Here is a 23,440-nt window from a genome sequence, read left to right on the forward strand (position 1 = left end):
AAGTATTCTTGATTTAAGGTGCTTCTTCATTGCATTAGTAAATATATCATGCCACTCCCTTCTGACCTGTAAGGTTTCTGCTGAGAAGTCTGATGTTTGGTTTCATTTGACTCTTTCTCTGGTGTATGTATGATTTTGCTTTGAACAAGGTTCCTTTGACGTTTTATGTTTGTATGTGCCATCCTCTGTTACCCAGAAGCTCTACTCTCTGGAGCTGCTCAGCCCCTGGAGCTGTGTTGGTACCTGGTGGGGAGGAAATTGCTGTTTGCTGCTTCCCGGCTGCTATGCCTATCTCCACTGCCAGAACCAGTGGGCTGAGTACACAGGTATAAGCCTCTATGCTTTGTGTTTGTAGCTGCTGTAGGCAGGGCTTCTCTCTGGCTGGCCTAACAGCAGGGCACGGTTTGCTCGTTTGTTAGCCAGGTGCAGGCTGGCCAAGAGGATGGCACAGCAGGTTGCGTATCACAGAGGGGGGCTTTGGAGCTGCATAGCCAGCCAGGGGGCTGGAGCGGCTGAAGATTGTGAAAGTTCCTAACATGCTGGGCAGAGTGCTTCTGGATTATTTTGTCTCCCTGTCCTTTCTCCTGAGCAGTAAGTAAGCTCTGTGCAATCCTTTCCCCTTTAGCAGCCCTCTCATTAGGAAGTCTCTCAGACTGCCCACCTTTCTTTTGTCCCAGAGCAGCTCAATAGGGATCCCTGTTTTTCACAAGGGGCTGGAGACTCAGTTTCTCCAGGTATTCTGACTTTCTTAGCTTTCCCACCCCCCTAATCACCAGAGCACCATGTAATGTAGGTTTGTGCTCCCAGAGCAGATCTCCAGAGGTAGGTATTCAGCAGTCCAAGGCCTTCACTCCCTGCCTGCTCCATTTCTCTTCCTCCTGCTGGTGAGCTGGGGTAGGGGAAGGGCTTAGGTCCTGCAGGGCTATGGCTTTGGTACGGTTCGTGAGGTCTGTTCTTTTCTCCAGGTGTATGCAGTCTGGCGCAGCCCTCTTTCTGTTGCTCCTTCAGGATTAATTGTATTAATTATGTTTTTGTATTATGTGCCATTTTAGGAGAAGGTCTCTGTCTTACCTCTCACGCCGCCATCTTTTTCTGACACTTTCTTTAGACTAGAAATTTTAATGCAATAATGACCTATAGTCAGAAGATTTGGGGTTATATTTGATGGATATTTAAAATTAAGGGAAAAGTTCATGTAAGTGGTAAAGCCAGGAAATTTCTAGCCTTAGGATTGGCTGCATCCCAGAGCTCAAATATTGATTGTCAATCTCCAGCATTGTGGTTTATTGCTCCTTCTTTCCCACCTTCCCCAAATATCATCCTATCATTATGTATCAACCTGTGAGAAAGTCCCTGATTTCCTTGGGTCATATGCCTATCCTTGAGTGAATCACTGGGATAGGGAAGAGGGGATGATGACGGTAGAATTGATGCAAAAAGAGTGAGCCATTGAGTCCCACTAATCTAATGAAAGTATATAGTGTGCATGACATATAGACGGTGTAGGAGAGATCCCCAGAGAATTAAGAAAAAAAGAAAAAAAAGACATCGTGCTCAGAAAAAGGGTTCCTGGATATCATACAATAGTTGTTTACTTGAAATCTTCTAATGTCACTTTAAAGTAAATATGTAACTTGGAGAATAAAAACATTCATGTATTTTAATGGAATCATTATTCATTGAATGAAGGTATTAGATCAGTCTCCACCCACCCCTGATTTTTAAACAGTCTTATCAAATACATTGCCTTCATGTTTATTTATGACTCCTTATACAGCAGAAGGAAGGAACCTTTAAGAAACTAGAAATTTACTTTATTATTGCTTTGCTGGAATATGTTACTCTTTGGCAGGGGCTATATTTTCATTGTGGGACTATGTATGTAGTGGGTCTGATACATGTATACCATATCAAAGATCAGCATAGCTGTAATAGCTCATGGAAGAATTATAAATAGAATAAAAACGTGATAGTGAATATGTATTTTCTGGTTGTCTGTTGCTACTTTTAAAGTGACACAATTGAGTGAATACCATATCTTTCTAGGATTGGTATTTTTCTACCTTTGGTGACACCTGTAGTGCAGTAGGTGGATCATGTTACTAGTGCTCATTTCTATTGAAAATTGACAAAATTGAAATCAATTCAGAGTGTTGTAATGAGAAATGCTTTTAAAAATTTGAAGTAGAAAAGAAAAATCAGTCATAAGGAGAAGGCACCCAAGAGCATCTTAACAATTTTACAGTAGTAAGGATCCAGAAAATAGAATACGGAAGGCCCTCAGTCTGTTGATTGTACATTTTATAAGTCTAAGCTTACAATTGGATTACACAAGATATTTCATTATTTCACATTTCAGATGTCACACTTTGCAGAGGGACTCATTTTAAAAGATAAAGACAAGGCCCTGGACTTTTGAGTAAATCAAGTTTTTGGTTAGAAATACTTATTAGAAGAAAAATGAGTAAAACATACCTATATCATAGAACCAGTCAATTACGGCTTTTAAGAGAGTAATACCAACTGCCAGTTTCTCCTTTATCCAAAGGAATAAAGATTATAGAGATATATTTATAGGAATAAGTACATACGTTCCTATACCAATATAATAAGGTCAAGAGCTTAGATAAAAGTAGTATGTCTACATTTATACTTGATTATATAAGGCTTTGTAGGTAAGAATATATTAATCTCAGCAGTGATACACTGGCTGCCTCTCAGAGTTGCATCATAAAAATAAAGACATGTAGTTTTCCTGCCGTACAGAGTTTAGGGAAGAGGGAGGGTGTGTGTGTGTGTGTGTGTGTGTGTGTGTGCGTGTGCGTGCGTGCGTGTGTGTGTGTGCCATGTACCTGTGTTTTCATTAGTTTTCAGTAGATTGTTGGTTTACACTTAACATGTTTCCTCTTCTTTTGAAATAGTCCTTACTTGACCAGTAGATTAGAACATATTTCAAGTCTACAAAAATACAGTGTTCTTATATGGAGAGTTTTAAAGTTTTCTGAATGAACTAGTAAAGCAAAATTTTAATACCTTGCTAGAAGTATATCAAAGATGTAGTAGTCTCTTTTCTGCTTCAAGATCAGCTTAGGAATTGTGTTATTGGCTGGGTTATGTACCTTTAGGCAAAGTCGATTAATATTTTTTAATTGTCTGAAAAATAAAAGTTATCATGACTTTGTATCTGAAAGTGCTTTTGAAAAACTGTAGCCAGTTTAAAGTTGTGAAGACAGCATTGTCAGCTGAATGGTCAAAAAGAGGTTAAGCTAGCCCGTTTCTAGAGAAGTACTTTATCTCCAAACTGCTTCACCTTTCCTTTTTCCTAGAATGTATGACATTTCTAATACTGACTTTTGGAAGAATTTGTATAGTTCTTCTGAATGGAAGAACTATGTAGGTTCAAAAAGAATTTATATAGCTTTTGCAAGGTTTGACTTGATTTGTTTAGAAACTCAGGCAAGTTACTAATACCAATATTCACCACATATGAGGTGTTCTCTTGTGTAAAAGCTAGTTTTGTCTCCCATCCTGAGCTCTTTTCCACTGGACAGCATTAAATGTAGCTGCCTCTTTGGAATTGCCTTCCTGGCAACAAAATGTTTGGGGTTCTTTTTTCTAATTTGTCAGGCTAGATGGTTACATCCCTTGGCCAAAGGGTCCTTTTACATTGTGGTATGATGTTGATGTCAATTGTAAGTATTTTTCTGTCTACCCTGCGGTTTTGCTTTTTCTCTGCCCTGCTTCTCTGTGGTTGGTACATACAGCTCTCTGAAAGTTTAACACCAGCAGTGGATCAAGAGGGGGTGGCACATCTCACCAAGGAAGCCACTCTTCAGTAAAAAGGATTGGACTGCTGTTATGTGCAGTGTCCAAACTGTGTGAATCCATAGCAGTCTAGAATAGGTGATAGCAGCAGAAAGGCAGATGGGTGGCTGCCAGGTGCTTGGAGCTGGGTGGAGGGCTAGCTGCAGGGCAGGTGAAGGGCTTCTTAGTTGATGGAAATGTTCTGTGTCTTGATTGTGGTGTTGGTCATAGGGGTGAATACATTTATGAAACTCCATATTGAACCCCATATAGTATATTTTGTCACATGGAAATTGTATTTGAATGAAGTTTTTTAAAGAAGGTTAAATACCAAACTCTAAAATGGGGCATGAATAGTGTGAGTTTAAAAGTTTAGTCCAAAAGCATACTGTATCTCAATTTGGCAATAAAGCAGCAGCCCACAGTTTGTTAAGTTTATTTCATTTTTGAGGGTCACAGATTAGATAAAAAAAATTTGTACTACTGTCCATTACTGTGTCATACTATGCATAAGGACACTTTAGTATTACACGAACTAAGTAATAATTTGTGTTAATAATACAAGAGTTTTGAAGTACTTTGTAAGTGAAACCACTTATCATGTTTTTTGGAGTGTTTTAATGTAATATGTGCTGTTTTTTTCCCTCTCTAAATTGTGCATTTTTAAGTCTATTCTAAGTCACACAATTCAGATAAGTAATTTTTTTCTTATAGTAGCATTGATACACAGTCTTATGAATGTTTCACATGAACAGCATTGTAGCTTCAACATTCACTCACATTATCAAGTCCTCACCCCCAATTGCAGTCACTGTCTATCAGCATAGTAAGATGATTCCTCAGGCTTTATTCCCTGTTTGAAAGTACAGAATGATGTTTCCCCTGGGAGGGGACGGGAGCTGCAGAACATTGGATGTGATTTCCAGAGCTTGGGTCACCCAACTGTTCATCCATGAGACAAATATTCACTGAGCACTGATTGTATCTTGCACTGGGACCCAGCCCTGAACTAAGACAGATGTCACCCCTGACCTCACAGAACTAACGTTCCCTACAGGATTGGAAAGGAGCTGACATTTTGTGAGCACCTGCTATGGGCTGGGAATTTCTCCTACATGATTTTTGTGCTAGTAACACCCCAAGGTTGGTTTTATTGTCCCACTTTGCAGATACCAACCTGTGAGATTCAGACAGGTGAAGTCAGTTGCCCAAGGTCTTAGGCTTGAGGATGGTCACACTGGACTTTGGACCCAGCATGTCTGATTCTCCTACTCTCACCTGCAAACTCTCTGTAGACGAGAGGAGGGACAGTCCAACTTGGAGGTTACCTTTGTTCACTCTCATGGTGACATGATTTCTGAACTGATCTTGAGGACAGGACCTATCTTCTCCATCCTGGTGCCTCACGGATCCCCCATGTTACCTCCCTGGTGGGAAGGGCATAGCATTTCAAACACAGGATCAATTTCAGCATGTAACACCCTTTTTGGCACTGGTTAGTTAATCCACCTCTTCCAGGAAGCCTGCCCTGATTGTCCCAACCACAGGGACCTTACTGTCCTCTCTGTGGCCACAGAGAGTGCAGATTATTTGTGGCATCATCTGTATCACCATCCTCTTCTTCCCCTAACTCAAAATTGGCAGATATTTTCTTACTAAAGTATCATTGATATACACTCTTAATGATGGTTTCACATAACCAACACAGTCATTTCAACATTCACTGTATTATCAAGTCCTCACCTCCTGTATTGCAGTCACTGTCTATCAGTGTAGTTAAGATGTTTGAGTCATTAATTGTCTTTTTTGAGCTGTTCTGCCTTCCCTGTGACCTACTTATATTGTGATTGTGAATTGTAATGCCCCTTAATCCTCTTCTCCCTCCTCACCCACCCTCCCCAGCCCATTCCCCTTGGTAATAACCACTAGTCCCTTCTTAGAGTCTGTGAGTCTGCTACTATTTTGTTCCTTCAGTTTTGCTTCATTTTTATACTCTACAAATGAATAAAGTCATTTGGTACTTGTCTTTTCTGCCTGGCTTATTTCACTGAGCATAATACCCTCTATCTCCATCCATGTTGTTACAAATGGTAGGATTTGTTTTCTTCTTATGGCTGAATAATATTCCATTGTGTATATGTACCACATCTTTGTCCATTCATCTATTGATGGCTCTTAGGTTGCTTCCATTCGATAAGAGTAATTTAGTATTTTCTGCAATACTTAAAAAAATAATTTCTGGCAGGCACTCCCATTTAGAAATCTAAACCATACCTTTTGGGCCCTATCCCCTTTTTTTTCCTTAAGACTAAAAAGACTAAAAAAATAGACTCAGAAACAGAAAACAGACTGGTTGTTGTCATAGGTGAGAGTAGGTGTAGTGATGGGTGAAACAAGTGAAGGGTAGAATTAGTATGTTTGATGTTTTGGTCTGAGTGATGGCTACATGAATGTGTAAACATTTCAATTCATTAAGCTGTACCTAAGATTTGTACATTTTAATGTTTGTGCCTCATATAAATAAAATAATTTTAAATATTAAAAAATAGTGATACTAATTAGCTGAGTATGTTAAGCTAGTCCTATAATCTGTCCACATGCTGTGTTTGTCTTTCAGTGAATGGGGTGTGTGTACAGGCAAAGATAAAATAGTATATCAGGCATACATTTGTGATCACAACAATAATTCTGGTGATATGCCATATAGAAAATCAACCTGAAAATAAAAGAGAGATTTAAGAGACCCTTTGGCCAATCTTCTTTCCCTGCTTAAATTTCATAATCTGTACCAGTTTGAGGAGTCTAGATAACCTTTGATAACCTTTCACTGAAGTTATTTTTAAAAAGTCCCTAAAGGTATGGTTTAGATTCTAAGTGGTAATGCCTGTCTGTCTGAACATAGATTTTTGTCTTTGTGGTTCTGTTTTCTGTGTAAAGGCTCTTTAATAGCTTGCTTTTCACTTAGCAACTTTCAGTATATATGGTGTAAGTGGCACCCCAAGTCGAAGGAACTGAAGTTTTCAAATGAAAGTCTAAAAGGTCACAAAGTCTAGAAGTCTTTCACCACCTTTCCCCAGACCTTCTACTGCTGTTTTTAACGTAATCAGGAGTAAGGAATTTCTTATCTTAACACTTTAAAGCAGTGAAATGGTCAGAAAATGAAAACTTCCTGGGTGAAAGCAGGTGACCTGGCCAATTATCATTATATAATTGGTCTCCAAAAAAGTTCTGTTTAGAATAATATTGTAGTTCTCATGGAAAAATATGCTTGTTGACTCAGAGACCTTTCAGTATTTATTGGGGGTCTTTGTTTAGATAGAGCACACTGCACAGTACATCATTATATGTGATAATATTGTTTAGGGGAAGGTGAGAGTGGATGGATGCTCTAATGGTTTCCTTGTAGTTCATAAAAATGGTACTAAACTTAATTGCTTTACTTATTGAAAATCTGTTAACCCCATAAAAGTATTAGTTACATTCCAAAATAACACATAAAGTGTGCTTGAGTGGTCATGGCTATTCCCCACCCCCCTGCCATTATAGAGTTTTCTGTAAACTGGACATTCCAGTAACCCTCAGTTCAAGTGTACTGTATATTCCTTGCTGATGGGGTGGTATAAAGAAAAAGAAAGCATTTTGTTCTCTTGGAGCCTTATTGATAAGCCTCATCATATAAACTAGGTAAAGTGAGAGTATAAAGACAATGTAATAAAGTGCTAAATGAAATTTGTTAAAATCTTATTTAAAACAGAGTGTATACTAAAAAAGGTATTAGCTTTCATAGTGAAGAAAAGCAGTAGAAGAGCAGAGTTGTGATAGGATCCTTTAAAGAGGATGGTTGGAGAGAATAAGGACTGTCATTCAGGTTGTGGGATAGCTTGAGTCAAAGTTGGGCTAAAGGGGGATTTTCCTGAACATGAATGCCAACTGCAAAGTGAACTTTCCCAGTATGAAAAGGCTAAGTAAAGAAACTATGGAAGAAACATAGCAGACTGCTGGGAGAGGCCATGGGAAGAGTCTGTAGAGGACTTCTGACCAGGATGATGACTTGAAGAATTTCGTAATTTTTAATTTATGGTAACTTCTCATTTCAAAATTTTACTTCTGCCTGTCACATGTGTAGGTTTAAGAAAATCTACTAAGAAGCGCAGTGAATCCCCACCTGCTGAGCTCCCCAGTTTGAGGCGGAGCACACGCCAGAAGACCACGGGCTCCTGTGCTAGTGCCAGGTAATACATCAGTTTCTGGTTTACACGGGATTCATTACATCTGCTCAACTTGCATTGGAACCCTTAACTTTACAATTTTAAAAAAATTATTACAGTTTTCACTTGAAATTGATAAACTTATTCTATAACTGGTATTATTTTTGTGAATTCATCCCCAATATTTATTTACATATTTTTGCTACATTTTAATCATGCTTTTTTTTTGACAACCGCTTTGATCCTCCTCCACCTTTTCCTCTGTTGTTGCATTGTGTTTGCAGAGTTTTTGCCAATAGTTGGACATTTGGTTGTTTTCAGAGTTCCACCTTGCCAAATAAATCTGTAGTGAGCATCTTTATGCAGATTTGGGGGGTATTTTTAAAACGTAGCTAAATTTCCCAGTAGTGCGACTAAGGGATCAAAATGAATGCCTGTTTTAATGGCTGTAATTTTGCCTAACGAGTTACAACGTGTTGGCACCACTATTGAGTTTAATGGGTATGGGGGAGAGATGTACTTAATTTACATTTTGTATTACAAAACCTGCTCCCTAAGGAAGCAAGTAGGTTTTGTGTGTGTGCTTTCACATCTCCAGTTTCCATTTCTCCTGTTGCTGTTTTGGATCTCATTTTTCAGAAAATCAGCTGCCTTTGATGTGGTAGGGTGTAGTATTTCACATACTTTTATTAACTAGCTGAGATTCATAGGTTAAAGGTAAAAATCTTTTTCTTGTATTTAATTTCCTCCCATATTTTCAGCGTTATCATTTCCTCAAGTGCCCTTGTGCTGCTAATTGCTCACAGCCATGTAGGACTTTCCCATTGTTAAGTGCAGTTTGTTCTCTGCTAAGTGTGCCAGAAACCAACAAGCGGGGGAATTGATTTTAGTTTACCTTCCCTACTCTAGGTCAGGTGAGTAGGAAGGGTTTAGCACTTACTTTTGGTTCTTTTCTAACTAGGGTAGTTGACTTTGCTCTTGGTCCCCTAGTGCCGTTTGGAAACAGTATGACTTTCTTCTGTAGAAGTCTTAAGCAAAAGACCCTTGCCACTTAAATCTCCTCTTTTCCACTTACCTCCTAGTTCTGTCTGGATTGTTTCAAGTATCTGGAGTTAGTATATCTCTTTGCTTTTGAGGTTTCTTAACAATACCTTTATGAGGACCTCAGAAAATTTTTTAGTTCGTTAGGGCTTTTGTCCTGTTTTAGGGTAGATTTTGAATCTGGTTTACCTGAGGTACAAACTGAATTCACTGTGGTTGCAGTGAATTTTAAGCTGTATGCAGTCAGGTAATCTAGTGTCCAGCCTGTCTCTCGAGCCTTCTTCAAGTCATGATCACTTCTTTGGTGCCCCGGAGATTACTGATCAAGCTGTATACGAGCTGTCTAGCCACCAGCCCAGAGTGCTCTCATCTCAAACTTCTGAGTTAGTTGATGTCCTGTTCAACTTGGTGCTTTCAAAGCCCTATTGCAGCTGTGTCTCAGGCTTCTTCAGACTAACACTCCCTGAGGGTAGCAACCAAAGTGTTTAGCTCAGTGTGTGTCACATGGCTGCTGCAAATGGAATGCTAAATGAATGAATCAGTTTGAATCCTGCTGATTTGTAGCTTGGTCAGTTGGGTTTGGAATGAGCTGTTTCCCTTTGAAGGAAAGATTGGCTAAGCAAATTCCTATTTAGGGAGGATTTTTTACTTATTGGAAGAAAAAAATCTTCTTGTACTCGCCAGGAATTTAGAGCTTTCATTTCCATGTCACATATGCCTGCTGCTTGTTATTTACTGGGCAGCATTTAAATTCACTGTAGTTTGACTACAGTCTAAAATGTTTCTTCAGTAGTAGGTTTCTTAAATTTTTAAGGTAATTGGGGAGCTGCTGATTTAAACGTACCAAGTTGTTGTAATTTGGGAAAGTTTTTTTTTTTAACCTTATTTGCTTATTGATTGTGATTTCCCTATTAAAGTAGAAAAAATCATCAATAAAATGTCATTTGCTTCATGAAAAATGACTGATCATCCTTTTCTCCATGTCTTCTGTGTTCTCATCCTAAACAAATGTCTTTCCAAATACCATCTGTATTTATTTATAAATATTAAATCCACTATTTACTCTGGAAGTTGGGATCTAATTTCAATGAATGGTCTCTGTGGAAGGATTCAGTTTTCCATTTAGTAGGAAGTGTTTAAAAATCATTTTTGTAAGGATGACAATGGCTCATAGCAACACAAAAGCTTGTATTGTGAATGCGATGTAACTTGGAAGAATTTTAAATATACAAAGTCTTGGTTGTTACTCATAGTGATTTTCTGCAACAATTTTTATGAAAAAAGAAGAAACTGGCTTTGTGCTCCCTGCACTGGAGCTCTGTGCGGTGAGGGTGGTGCTCCTGGTCACTGCTGGTTTCGCCTGTGATGGCTGCTTTCCATTGCAGTCGGCGGGGCTCTGGCCTGGGCAAAAGAGGAGCTGCTGAAGCTCGTCGGCAGGAGAAAATGGCAGATCCTGAAAGCAACCAGGAGACAGTGAATTCTTCAGCTGCACGGACCGACGAAACTCCCCAAGGAGCTGCAGGTAGATAAGTACTGCTTGGCCCTGAAGTGCATTTATGTATCTTAAAGATTTATTTAGAGAAGAATTACTTGTTAGATATTCCAAAATAATGTAAGAGAAGGAGCAGAAATACACTAGGTGCTACCATCAAATAACCTTTTTCTTCTCTTTTTTCACTTTATAGGTTTAGCTTTTTGGTTAGTTGGATTTATGTGTTGTTTTTTAATCCTCTTCCAAATCCACCTTTGTACTATTTACATTCAAAGGGCTGTTAGGAGGGAGTAAATCCTTTTCTGTTTGTTTTTTATAGGTCAGTACATATCATAGTTGCCCATTGATTGTTAGAGGAAATATAATTTCATAACAATATGGTCAAAATGGCTTTATACATATGTAAATTTTAATTAGAATGTTGTAACCCCTAAGAAATAATAAGTATTCTGTTTGAATCTAAGCAACTGTACATTTTATGGGCTTATTTTTATTTTTCTTGGTATCTTAGCACAGCAAAAATTCTTTTCTCTCCCTTCAGCTTTAAATATGTATCCACTACCAATATGAAAAGTAGCTTGTCACTAGCATTTCTCACATTAAGAACAGACCAAAAAATGTTACAGTTTATCGTTAGGAACATATGGATATGCATCCTTTAAATGAGGATGATACACATAGGTTGAGGTGTGAGCATATAGTTTGAACAAAGCTCTTTCATATGCTATTGTTTAATATTAGAATATATGCTAATTTTCTTTAATGCCTACAGTTAATGGCACATCCCGTTTGCCAGGAAGGTTTGGTTTGCCCACTACTGTCCCATGTTTTATGCTTTTTGTCTCAGCTTTCTGTCCAGTTTAATAACTCTTCTTACTGATCTTTCCTTTTGTATGATAAATTACATAGTGACCCTACAGCATCTCTTATGCTGGGAGGTGACACTTTTTTTTTTCCCATACCTTTTTCCTAGAAGAGTTTTTCTGAAGGGTTAAATGGTAGATGGGGGTTAAAAAAACATGTGCAATGAGTTTTTGCACATGTAACTCACTGATGCTCTTCCTGACACATAACACATCCTTCCCAGTATTTTAATGTTTATTTCAAGTCTGAATATGGAAGCGGGGCAATTCCCATATGGATGACAGATGGAGCTGCTGAGTGTGGTGTTAAACTGGACTCCCTACAGTAATTATAGTAGCTGACATTTATAGAGTGGACTCTCTTTTGTAGAGACAGTATTATGTACTTTATATATGTTCTTGTTAAAAATTCAAAACTACCTGCTGAGGTGTGAGTATGGTTAGTCCTATTTTATAAATGAGGAGGAACAGTGAGCATAACAGTTAAGCTCACCCAGGGTTACAAACTAGGATGTATGCCTCTCCATCCAGGTCCTTTCAGTTGAAAAAAAGTGCACCTTTGTAACAGCCATGCCTTTCTGCTTCCCTTGTAGTTTTAAGAGTTTAATTCATATGTGTATAACTGGGGGCCAGAACAAGGGGTTGGTGTGTAAAATTTTGTTCCCTGGTATGGGAACCTAAGAGGATAAAGGCTTCCAGGAATTAGGTTCATAAGACTGCCCTCCTAAATTACTCAGTGCCTTCATTCCAATGTCACTTACATTTGATATCACAGTGCGTTCTACATGTTTTTCCAGTTTACGTAAAAGATACATGTGGCATGTTCACTGCCCCAAGAGCAGTACGAGCTCATTACATTTTGGAGGCTTGGATCCTTTATGGATCCTACAGAAATTCCTCTGTCAGCCCACTAAAGTAGTTCTGGGAGAAGAGGCAGATTATTTGTTAGCTTTATATTCTTCAGTGTAATGTGCTTTAATTTCTCAGTGTGTAAAATTGCAATTAAAAAAAAATAAACACACTAAGTTAGTGTGGAGAATATAGTATGAGCCGATGGTGATAACTTAAGAGCTGCTTTTAGCAAACGTTCATTCTCAGACATCCTGGACAGTTGGTGTAACACTCTAATTTGTTTTGAAATCATGTTTTCACTACTTTAAACAGATTGATTTGATCTCTTTGGTGCTATTTATATATTCATTTTTTAGTGTTATTTTTTTAAGAGCATATCTTTCTGACCTGTTTTGTTGTAATCATTGACATAAGCATACTTCTTTTCACACATTAGATAGTAAATCATTGCTCCAACTTTGGCAAACTTGCTAATATCACCCTGACTTTGCTAGTGTTGTTGACACTTAGGAAAGTTTGTTGATGATAAAAAGCCTCGGCTGGGTGGGTCACCCTCAAGTATAGTCTAGTGTGGGGCCCAGCCCCGCTAGTTCTTCATGGAGGAAATGCTAGCTCTTGAAGTTGAAAGTTAAGTGTTCCCATTTTTCCACAAGTTGAGTCATTTAGTTTTTTACTTCATCAAAACTCTGTACCCTTTTATAATGCTGATAAAGTCTTGCCAATACTAGAAACACTAAAGTGGAAACTCATGTATTCTTCTTTATACCTGAAACAATCAGATGGTAAAGAAAAATACACAATGTTCTGACACCACATTTTGCATTGAGAGTATTTCACAAGTGAACAGAATGCACATTGTAAGAAGAAACTTTTGTAAATGTTTCTCCCCCTAATGACTTTGGTTTAGTACCACTACAAATTAGGTTGCTACCGTATCACCTAATACCAGGCCCATTTAAGGCATAATTACATTCTTTACAGCCATTCTTATCCCGCTCAAAGCTTTTGTGACACTGAAAAAAATCTTCTTGTTGCCTCCAGTGCTTAAGTATCTGGTAAACCCTTAGTGGTTCCTGTCAAGTAAAACAATTCTGGCAGCTTTCTAATATTTTAGCTTTGCTTTCTGCATAAGAGGCTTCATAAGTTAAATTATATAAGTCTGCCATCAACACTTTCTCCATTGTTTCATCCAGTTGTGTATTGGAGACTAATTGTGAAGATACGCCAAGGCTAGATAGGAGACATACTGGTTTAAACAAAAAACTAACTGACCTCCTCCTAAAAACCTAGCATTGGGTTTTTCTCTCTAGTCTCACTTTTATATTTCTGTCTGGGGATACATCTGGTGCATGTTGCCCAAGGAGGTTTGATGCCTTGATTAAAGAACTTTGTCATTGACTCTTAATTTGTTGGTTATATTTCCTTACCTGCATGACTTTATAAACAGCCACTCATAAGCTAAGCTAGTTTGGTTTATCTAATTCTGTAAAACTTTACATAGAAAACAATAGTGAACAAATGCTTAAGACCTGCCACCAAAGGGCTCTCAGAGCATCTTTTTCTTTGGGTCTAGTAACTGGTTTCTGTCAAAACAGACATTCTACCTCCATTAAAAGTCAATATTCTTGCCCTTCTTGTAGTGGTTCTGTGGTTCCCTTAAGATTGGGACCCCACTGTAAGTCTTAAGCAGCTCTTTTAATTATGTGCTTTAAAAATTTTTGTGTCTTGGTTAATGTCTTTGTAGCAGTGCAATTTGACATATTCATTATGTATGTAAGTCATTAGAATAATGTGTTTAAGAAGTAACTTCAACTTAAACCTTTAAAATAACAGGTTGTAGATCTGTAGCGTGTTTTAAGGTAAAACTAGTAGACCCTCTGATACATCTAAAAAATGAGCATTACCCGAGAAAGTGAGCTTCTTTTTTTCTTCAAAAGTATTTTCAGAGAGTGCTTTAACAAAACCAAATTTCATTTGTCAGACCTTTGTATTTGGTCTCTACATAATTGGAAGAGTTTTAAAGAAGTTTTGGAGTCATTTTTAACAAATACAGTCACAACTGATACCTCATAACAGTATTTTTAAACAAGATTTCTGTATGATGTGAAGCAGCAGTTATACTTGAATTAAAAATTAGTACTGAAGAGTCTATATGAGGAGCTGATGGAGTACAGTTCTGAAGAGTACAACCTATGAAGACAGAATGCCTGGGTTCAAGTCTCTGACATGGTGGTAACTAAGCTTGGGCAGGTACACTCAAAGTCAGAAAGCCTCAGTTGCCTTGTGTGCGTGATAAAGCTTATATACCTCTTTGTACCACATAGACACAGCTTGCATATAATATTTAATTAATACCACCTATAAGTAGCATTACAGAGTGTAATTATTATTCATCTCCTTTGTCTCACCAGAAATGTGGATTTTGCTAAACCCTGACCATCTTCAATACTAGCATTTCTGTTAACCTATAACTCTAAACTATGGCATGGGGTTGCAAATATTTTCTGTAAAGGACCAGAAGTTGATGTTTTAGGTTTTATACAGGCTTTTTTGGAACTACTCAACTCTATATTGCGACAGCAGCTACAGATAATATGTAAAATAATGAGTTTGGCTATGTTTTAATACAATTTTATTTGCAGAACAATGTGCTGGACTGAATTTGGCCTTTGGGCCAGTTTGCTGACTCCTGTTGTAAACCATACCTTAATCCATGAATTTTTAAAAAGTCCCAGTGAGATGATTAAAAAAAATACTTAATGAACTGTGAAGAAAAGCATTATGAAAATACAGAAATGGTGGCTGATGTATTAGCATCTCTTTTTTCATAAAAGCTCTGCAAACTCATGTTGTCCATGTACCTCTTTTAGCAATAATGACAACAGTTTTCCTCTTGACTTGCATTCTGTCTCATCTGTCAAGTATTCAGGGTTGAACGTATGGTGGATAATACGGTGCCTAAACTCATTGTCTATGTTTAAAAATGCTTTAGGACTCAGACACAGAGGAGGAACAGTAAAACTGCTAGTTTTACAGATACGGAGTTTCATCTCCTGGTCAGATTCATAATGAAATTGATCTCTGTTTGCTTATTAGATTGAATGATTGATCAAGTTAGCATTTTATGTAGTAGGATTCTTCTTCATGTAAGCTGCTCATTCCTTACTTGTTTTGACATTTTTACTGCCCTGTCTCCTGGGCCTCAGTGCTTTGCAGTCATCTGTTAGTTGTATGTCTTCAGTATTTTGTCTTAGGTATATGGTTATTATCTTTGCACACTCTTGAAATTAAAGAAAACAGATAAATAGCTGTATGGAGACTGTAGTCCAGGAATGAGGCAGACTGAAGAAGGCACACAAATGAAACATTCCCCCCAAGTGTCAGTTCCGCTTTCTGTTACGTTTGTGACTGGTTGCCCACTTACCGAATATCACAAAGTTTCGGCTGTGTTATCTTCATAGACTTCTGGTAGAGGAGATCAGGACAAGACTTAATTTAGTTTCAAAGCCTGAGGAATCTGTGAAAGCCATGGATGAATGAAGTGCAAAGGTGGTATTTTTATGTTTGCTGGATATTTAAGATTGTTGAGCCATCCTTTTGTTTATAAAAGTCCAGAACAACAGCTGCCCATTGATGGGCAGACACACATAATTGCTGTCATCGTAGTCTGTAAACCTCTGCCTTTTCTTTGTTGAGATAAATTAGCCATAATGAATTTGTTCCTCTCCTAACCCTCAAGTTTTTTTTTCCTTCTCTTTTTTTTCCTGCTTTTTTTCCCCTTTTGAAGCCTCTAGTTCTGTTGCAGGGGCTGTGGGCATGACCACCTCTGGGGAGAGTGAATCAGATGATTCTGAGATGGGACGATTACAAGGTAAAGATAGTTAATTGAACTTATAAGAAATGATTACCATGGGCTGCCTGTTACTACTACTGTTTGTTGAAACTAATTCAGATAAACTCATTAGAATATAATCTAGCAATGCCTTTACCTCCAAAAAGGCTTCTTATTTAGTGGTGATTGGATGATTTGGAATTGGGAGATTATTTGTGTAGCTTTTCATTTTTACTGTTTAATTAGACAAAATCTTTATGTTTCAACATTTTTTTCATTATGTATGTATAGCTTGTAATAAATTAATGGAAGCTCTTGAAAAGGGGGTAGTTTAATATATTATTTTATAATACCTGATAACGTCATGCATCTAGTTGGGGCCATTTTCTTTTATGTTCTTGATCACTTCAAAATGAATGTAAAATGTACATATAAACTCCAGGTATTTTAGAGGATCTCATGACTAATATCTGATTGGGAAATAATATCAGAGGGAAAAAAAACAGTGCACGGGTACTTAATGTGTAATTTCTTCCAAGTAAATATTTACTTTGGGTTTTTCTTGGACTACTTACACATTTTCCACTGGCGTTACTATTCTTTATGTCTCCATAAAAACCTTAAGATGGCTTGGAGCTGCACATGGATATTATATTAATATGTAAGAGTGGTCTTAAAAGTTTAATACAGCTTCTCAAAGTTCAAATTGGAAAGTGACTTGTCTAAATCAGTTATGTGAGATGAATCATTTGCTTGAAAATTTTAGATATGATCAGACAGTTTAACAACTCAACTGCTCCTCCTGTCCGTCTTTTTTCCTTAGCTTTGTTAGAGGCCAGGGGTCTTCCTCCTCACCTATTTGGCCCTCTTGGTCCTCGGATGTCACAACTTTTCCATAGAACAATTGGAAGCGGAGCTAGTAAGTGTGGATACTTCTAAATTTTGTTCTTACCCCCAGAATCCTTAATAATTAGTTAAGTGATGTTTTTACTGTTTACCTATTAATGTAATAATGAAGCTTTCATGAACTTTAACCTGTTTTAAGAAAATAGGGCTTGTGCACATTCCTGCCTTAACTAGAGCAACTCTTAAGATTTTCTTGTGTACTTTTATTCTTGATTACTGAACTGGAGTCAGTAGAAACCAAGATTGATATTGACTTGTTTTGTTTTATTGAACTATAGAAGGGTAAAGAACCTCAGTTGATTACATTTATTATCATAACATCTGATTGCATGATTTGCACATATTTGAATTTTTCATGGTATAAAAAACTTTAACCCGTAAGACAGTCAATTGTAATACGAGCCTGAGAGGAAAGATTTCGCAGCAGAATTACCAGCCATTGAACTCATTTAATCAGTTTATTATAATGTGGTAATAAACCTTATATGTGGTAGACACAATAGTGACTCTTCAAGTCTCAATTTGTAAATAAGTAAATCTTTTGAATAATTACAAATCCAGTTAAATTCTTTATGGTATTAAATAGTATCTATAGCTTCTTTAAAATTTAAGTAGTTTATAATATCTCTATCCTTAATGTTTCCTTAGTACCAGTAGGCTAGTTGTAAAGTTCAATCTTGATGAATTTCCAAGTTTCTAGTGTTACTGAAGGCTGTTAACTCTGTTTACTAATACATACTTATGTAATGTTCCAGCAAATGGTTCTGTTTTTTTTTTAATTCACCATGTGTACATGTGCTCACATATGTGTATTTAAGGCTTTTTCATTTGACAGGAAAGTTAAGCAGCTGGTATTTTTTGTTTTGGTTTACTTTTGCTGCTGTGACACTCAGCTCTCCAATAACATAACCCTGTCTCAAAGTTCTTATGAGCCTTTGAATATGGATTTTTATTCAGTGTCATTTATTAGGTGCTGGAATCGTACTGAGTCATAAGCAGAGTTGTTTCCCACATGGACCTTCCATGCTAGAGGGTGACCCTGGCAATAAATAAGACATTTGTCATGCGGAAAAGTTCCAGGTAGTGTCAGTGCACTGAAGGGAAACAAAGCAGAGTGAGGATATGGGTTGGCTGGTTGAAGGGTGCAGATGGGCTGCTTAGGTAAACCTCCTGGGAAGCATGGTGATTTTCTGGAAACTAAGCTTCCTAAGTGAAGTGAGGAAATGAGCTATGTACTGGTCCGAGGGAAAGGGGGAAGTACAGTGCTGGAGGGGGGAGTGAACTTGGCATGTTTGCAAAAGGGACAGCAAGATGGCCTGTGGCGAGAGTGAAGGGAAAGTGGTAGAAGATGAAATTTGAAGGGTGTAGACACTGGATCACATAGAGCTTGGGCAGGCCAAGCAGCAAGTGTGGGGTTTAACCGAAAGGAATGATCAAAGGTTTTCAAAATAGGGATTGACGTGATCTCCATAGGAACATGACCAAGCATACGCAAAAGTTAAGAATGTAGTGGTATAACCACCGTGAAACCTTTAGAAGTGCTTAGTCCACAGCAACTGTTTTGTTTCATTTGTATTCTCAACCATTTTCCCCACTTGTAGACTTATTATTATTATTATTATTATTATTATTATTACTATTTTTGTTGAGAGTTTTTATCATGAATGGATGTTGAGTTTTGTCGAATGTTTTTTCAGCATCTATGGAGATGATCATGAAGTTTTTGTCCTCCTCTTTTTTGGTGTGGTGGATGATGTTGATGGATTTTCAAATGTACCATCCTTGCATCTCTGGGATGAATCCCACTTGGTCATGGTGTATGATCCTTTTGATGTATTTTTGAATTCAGTTTGCTAATATTTTGTTGAGTATTTTCGCATCTATGTTCATCAGGGATATTGGTCTGTAGTTTCTGTTTTGGTGGGGTCTTTGCCTGGTTTTGGTATTAGGGTGATGTTGGCTTCATAGAATGAGTTTGGGAGTATTCCCTCCTCTTCTATTTTTTGGAAAACTTTAAGGAGAATGGGTATTATGTCTTCTCTATATGTCTGATAAAATTCCGAGGTGAATCCATCTGGCCTGGGGGTTTTGTTCTTGGGTAGGTTTTTGATTACCAGTTCAATTTCGTTGCTGGTAATTGGTCTGTACAGATTTTCTGTTTCTTCCTTGGTCAGCCTTGGAACGTTGAATTTTTCTAGAAAGTTGTCCATTTCTTCTAGGTTATCCAGTTTGTTAGCATATAATTTTTCATAGTATTCTCTGATAATTCTTTGTATTTCTATGTTGTCCGTAGTGATTTTTCCTTTCTCATTTCTGATTCTGTTTGTGTGTGTAGATTCTCTTTTTTTCTTGATAAGTCTGGCTAGTGGTTTATCTATTTTGTTTATTTTCTTGAAGAACCAGCTCTTGCTTTCATTGATTCTATTGTTTTATTCTTCTCAATTTTATTTATTTCTCCTCTAATCTTTATTATGTCCCTCCGTCTGCTGACTTTGGGCCTCATTTGTTGTTCTTTTTCTAGTGTCATTAATTTTGAGTTTAGACTGCTTATATGGGATTGTTCTTCTTTCTTGAGGTAGGCCTGTATTGCAGTATACTTTCCTCTTAGCACAGCCTTGGCTGCGTCCCACAGATTTTTTGCGGTGTTGAATTATTGTTGTCATTTGTCTCCATATATTGCTTGGTCTCTTTTTATTTGGTCCTTGATCCATTAGTTATTTAGGAGCATGTTGTGAAGCCTCCATGTGTTTGTGGGATTTTTTTCATTTTCTTTGCGTAATTTATTTCTAGCTTCATACCTTTGATCTGAGAAACTGGTTGGTACAATTTCAATCTTTTTAAATTTACTGAGGCTCTTTTTGTGGCCTAGTATATGATCTATTCTTGAAAATGTTCCATGTGCACTTGAGAAGAATGTGTGTTCTCTTGCTTTTGGGTGTAGAGTTCTGTAGATGTCTGTTAGATCCATCTGTTCAATTGTGTTGTTCAGTGCCTCTGCGTCCTTACTTATCTTCTGTCTGGTTGATCTGTCCTTCTGAGTGAGTGGATTGTTGAAGTCTCCTAGAATGAATGCATTCCATTCTATTTCCCCTTTTAATTCTGTTAGTATTTGTTTCATATACGTGGGTACTCCTGTGTTGGGAGCATAGATATTTATAATGGTTATATCTTCTTGTTGGATTGACCCCTTTATCATTATGTAATGTCCTTCTTTGTCTCTTGTTACTTTCTTTGTTTTGAAGTCTATTTTGTCTGATACAAGTACTGCAACTCCTGCTTTTTTCTCTCTGTTAATTGCATGAAATATCTTTTTCCATCCCTTCACTTTTAGTCTGTGTATGCCTTTGGGTTTGAGGTGAGTCTCTTGTAAGCAGCATATAGATGGGTTTTGTTTTTTTAATCCATTCAGTGACTCTGTGTCTTTTGATTTATACATTCGGTCCATTTATATTTAGGGTGATTATTGATAGGTATGTACTTACTGCCATTGCAGGCTTTAGATTTGTGGTTACCAAAGGTTTAAGGTTAATTTCCTTTCTATCTAAGAGTCTAAGTTAACTCACTTAATATGCTGTTACAAACACAATCTAAAGGTTCTTTTCTTTTTCTCCTCCTTTTTCTTCCTCCTCCATTCTTTATATATTAGGTATCATTCTGTATTCTTTGTCTATCCCTTTATTGACTTTGGGGATAGTTAATTTAATTTTACATTTGCTTAGTAATTAGTTGTTCTACTTTCTTTACTGTGGTTTTATTTCCTCTGGTGACAGCTATTAAACCTTAGGAACACTTCCATCTATAGCAGTCCCTCCAAAATAGACTGTAGAGATGGTTTTTGGGAGGTAAACTCTCTCAGCTTTTGCTTATCTGGAAATTGCTTAATCCCTCCTTCAAATTTAAATGATGATCTTGCCTGATAAAGTAATCTTGGTTCCAGGCCCTTCTGCTTCATTGCATTAAATATACATCATGGCCACTGCCTTCTGGCCTGTAAGGTTTCTGCTGAGAAGTCTGATGTTAGCCTGATGGGCTTTCTTTTGTATGTGATCTTGTTTCTCTCTCTGGCTGCTTTTAATAGTCTGTCCTTATCCTTGGTCTTTGCCAATTTTATTACTATATGTCTTAGTGTTGTCTTCCTTGGGTCCCTTTTGTTGGGAGATCTGTGGATCTCCATGGCCCAAGAAACTATCTCCTTCCCCAGATTGGGGAAGTTTTCAGCAACTACTTCCTCAAAGACACTTTCCCTTTAGACACTTTCTATCCCTTTCTCTCTCTCTCTTCTTCTTCCAGTATCCCTATAATACGAATATTGTTGTGTTTGGATTGGTCACACAGTTCTCTCAATATTCTTTCATTCTTAGAGATCCTTTTTTCTCTCTGTGCCTCAGGTTCTATGTGTTCCTCTTCTCTAGTTTCTATTTCATTTATCGTCTTCTCCACCGTATCCAACCTGCTTTTAATACCTTCCATTGTGCTCTTTAACGATTGGATCTCCGACCGAAATTCATTCCTGAGTTCTCGGATATCTTTCTGTGTACCTCCATTAGCATGTTGATGATCTTTATTTTGAACTCTCTTTCAGGAAGAGTCATAAGGTCCATGTCATTTAAATCTTTCTCTGGAGTTTTATTAATTTTACTCTGGACCAGGTTCCTTTGGCGTTTCATATTTGTATATGGTGCCCTCTAGTGTCCAGAAGCTCTACCCCTGTTCAGCTCCTGAAGCAACGTTGGGGGTCTCAGGGGAGCTGTGTTGGTGCCTTGGGGGAGAAAAGAGCTGTTTCCTGCTTCCCAGCTGCTATGCCTGTCTCCACTGCCTGAACTGGTGGGCCGAGCACACAGGTATAAGCTTTTGTTCCAGAGCAGCCGGATATGGATCCCTTTCCACAAGCGGCTGGAATCCCAGTCTCCCCAGGAACTCTACCTGTCCCAGCTTTCCAACCCTGTAATCACGAGAGTATGATGAAAGCACCATGAAATGTGGGTTTGTGCTCCCAGAGCAGATCTCCGGAGTTAGGTATTCAGCAGTTCCAGGCTTCCAGTCCCTCCCTGCTCCATTTCTCTTCCTCCCGCTGGTGAGCTGGGGTGAGGGAAGGGCTCGGATCCTGCAGAGGCACAGCTCTGGTATGTTACCCTGTTCCGTGAGGTCTGCTCTTTTTTCGAAGTGTATGCAGTCTGGCGCAGCCCTCTTTCCTGTTGCTCTTTCAGGATTAGTTGCACCAACTATATTTTTTAATTGTATACAGTTTTAGGAAGAAGCCTCTGTCTCTCCTCTCATGCCACCATCTTTATTCCTGTCTCTCATAGATTTATTTTTAAGACAGTCCTAGGCATCATTTCATCCATATATATTTGAATTTTAACTATAGAATGACACAAAGTTTTTAGTCCATATTGTGGTTATATTAAGAAAATCCTTACTATTAATAAATATCTGTTCAGAGTTCAAATGTTCTAGTCCTTTCATACATCCATTTAAAATTTTATTTGATTAAGATCAAAATATGATCTATACATTGCCATCAGTTAATATTTCTTGAGTTTTTTTTTTTTTTAAACCCATTCCATTTATTTTACCACTTCCTTTATTTCTGGGAAGAAGGTTGGGGAGAAACATTGTTGCAGGACTACCTTAAGGATATGAACATTAAAATACCTCAACCATATAAAGGGTTAACCAGTGCACATGAAAGTAATGCAGATCATAGACTAGAACCAGAGTAGAAAACTGTGCTACATACACCCCTCCGTGCCCGTGACCCAGCTTTAACAGTGCCTGCTTCATGGCCAGTCTTTATCTTTACCCTCACCCACATTCCTCCTTCCATATTGTTTGAAAGGAATCCCAGACATTATATCATCTATAAGCATTTCATCATGTAGCTCAAGATAATGGCACACAAATTATACCTAAAAAAATAACAACATATCCAATCAACCTCAAATTCCTATTGTCTTGCATGTCATTTGAAATGCATTTCTTGTAAACTGACAGTTGGATCTAGGTTTTTTCAGATTTGTGCTTGATTATTTTCTTCTAGTGAGGAAAGATTAGGTAGACGTGGTAGTATGTTCTAATGTTAGGAAGCACATAAAGCCATCAAAACTTAGTGCTTAGATAACAGGAATTACAAAATAATAGTCCTTCAGATCTAATGATCAGTCTTCATTTATTCAAAGTAAAAGTAATTTAGTGGGGATATATAAACAATATTCATCCTTTTTGTTTGGTTACCCAGACCAAATCTGACTTCCTACTTATTTTTATACAGCCTGTGAACTAAAGATGATTTTTATGTTTTTAAATGGCTAAAGAAATTTAAAAATATATTGTGACACGTGAAAATTAAATGAGAATAAAATTTGTGTCCATAAATACAGTTTTATCAGAATACAGCCATGCTTATCTGTTTATGTATTATCTGTGTCTGCTTTCATGCCAC

General features: G+C 37.6%; 1 protein-coding gene across 20 annotated transcripts in view; it reads left to right on the forward strand.

Annotated features, from left to right (window-relative positions):
* The window catches only part of TRIP12 (thyroid hormone receptor interactor 12), a 138,253-nt gene that overhangs the window by 63,148 nt on the left and 51,665 nt on the right, over positions 1-23,440 (forward strand). For 18 of the 20 annotated variants that reach the window (XM_073218011.1, XM_073218008.1, XM_073218006.1 and 15 more), the window contains 4 exons: positions 7,931-8,036; positions 10,439-10,575; positions 16,048-16,131; positions 16,916-17,011. In XM_073218011.1, the coding sequence (XP_073074112.1) occupies positions 7,931-8,036; positions 10,439-10,575; positions 16,048-16,131; positions 16,916-17,011 (423 nt within the window). The remainder of the gene's footprint in view (positions 1-7,930; positions 8,037-10,438; positions 10,576-16,047; positions 16,132-16,915; positions 17,012-23,440) is intronic. The other 2 variants (XM_073218016.1, XM_073218026.1) reach the window with 1 other exon arrangement.

This window comes from Manis javanica, chromosome 12, assembly GCF_040802235.1.
Source record: "Manis javanica isolate MJ-LG chromosome 12, MJ_LKY, whole genome shotgun sequence".
Classification (NCBI taxonomy): Eukaryota; Metazoa; Chordata; class Mammalia; order Pholidota; family Manidae; genus Manis; species Manis javanica.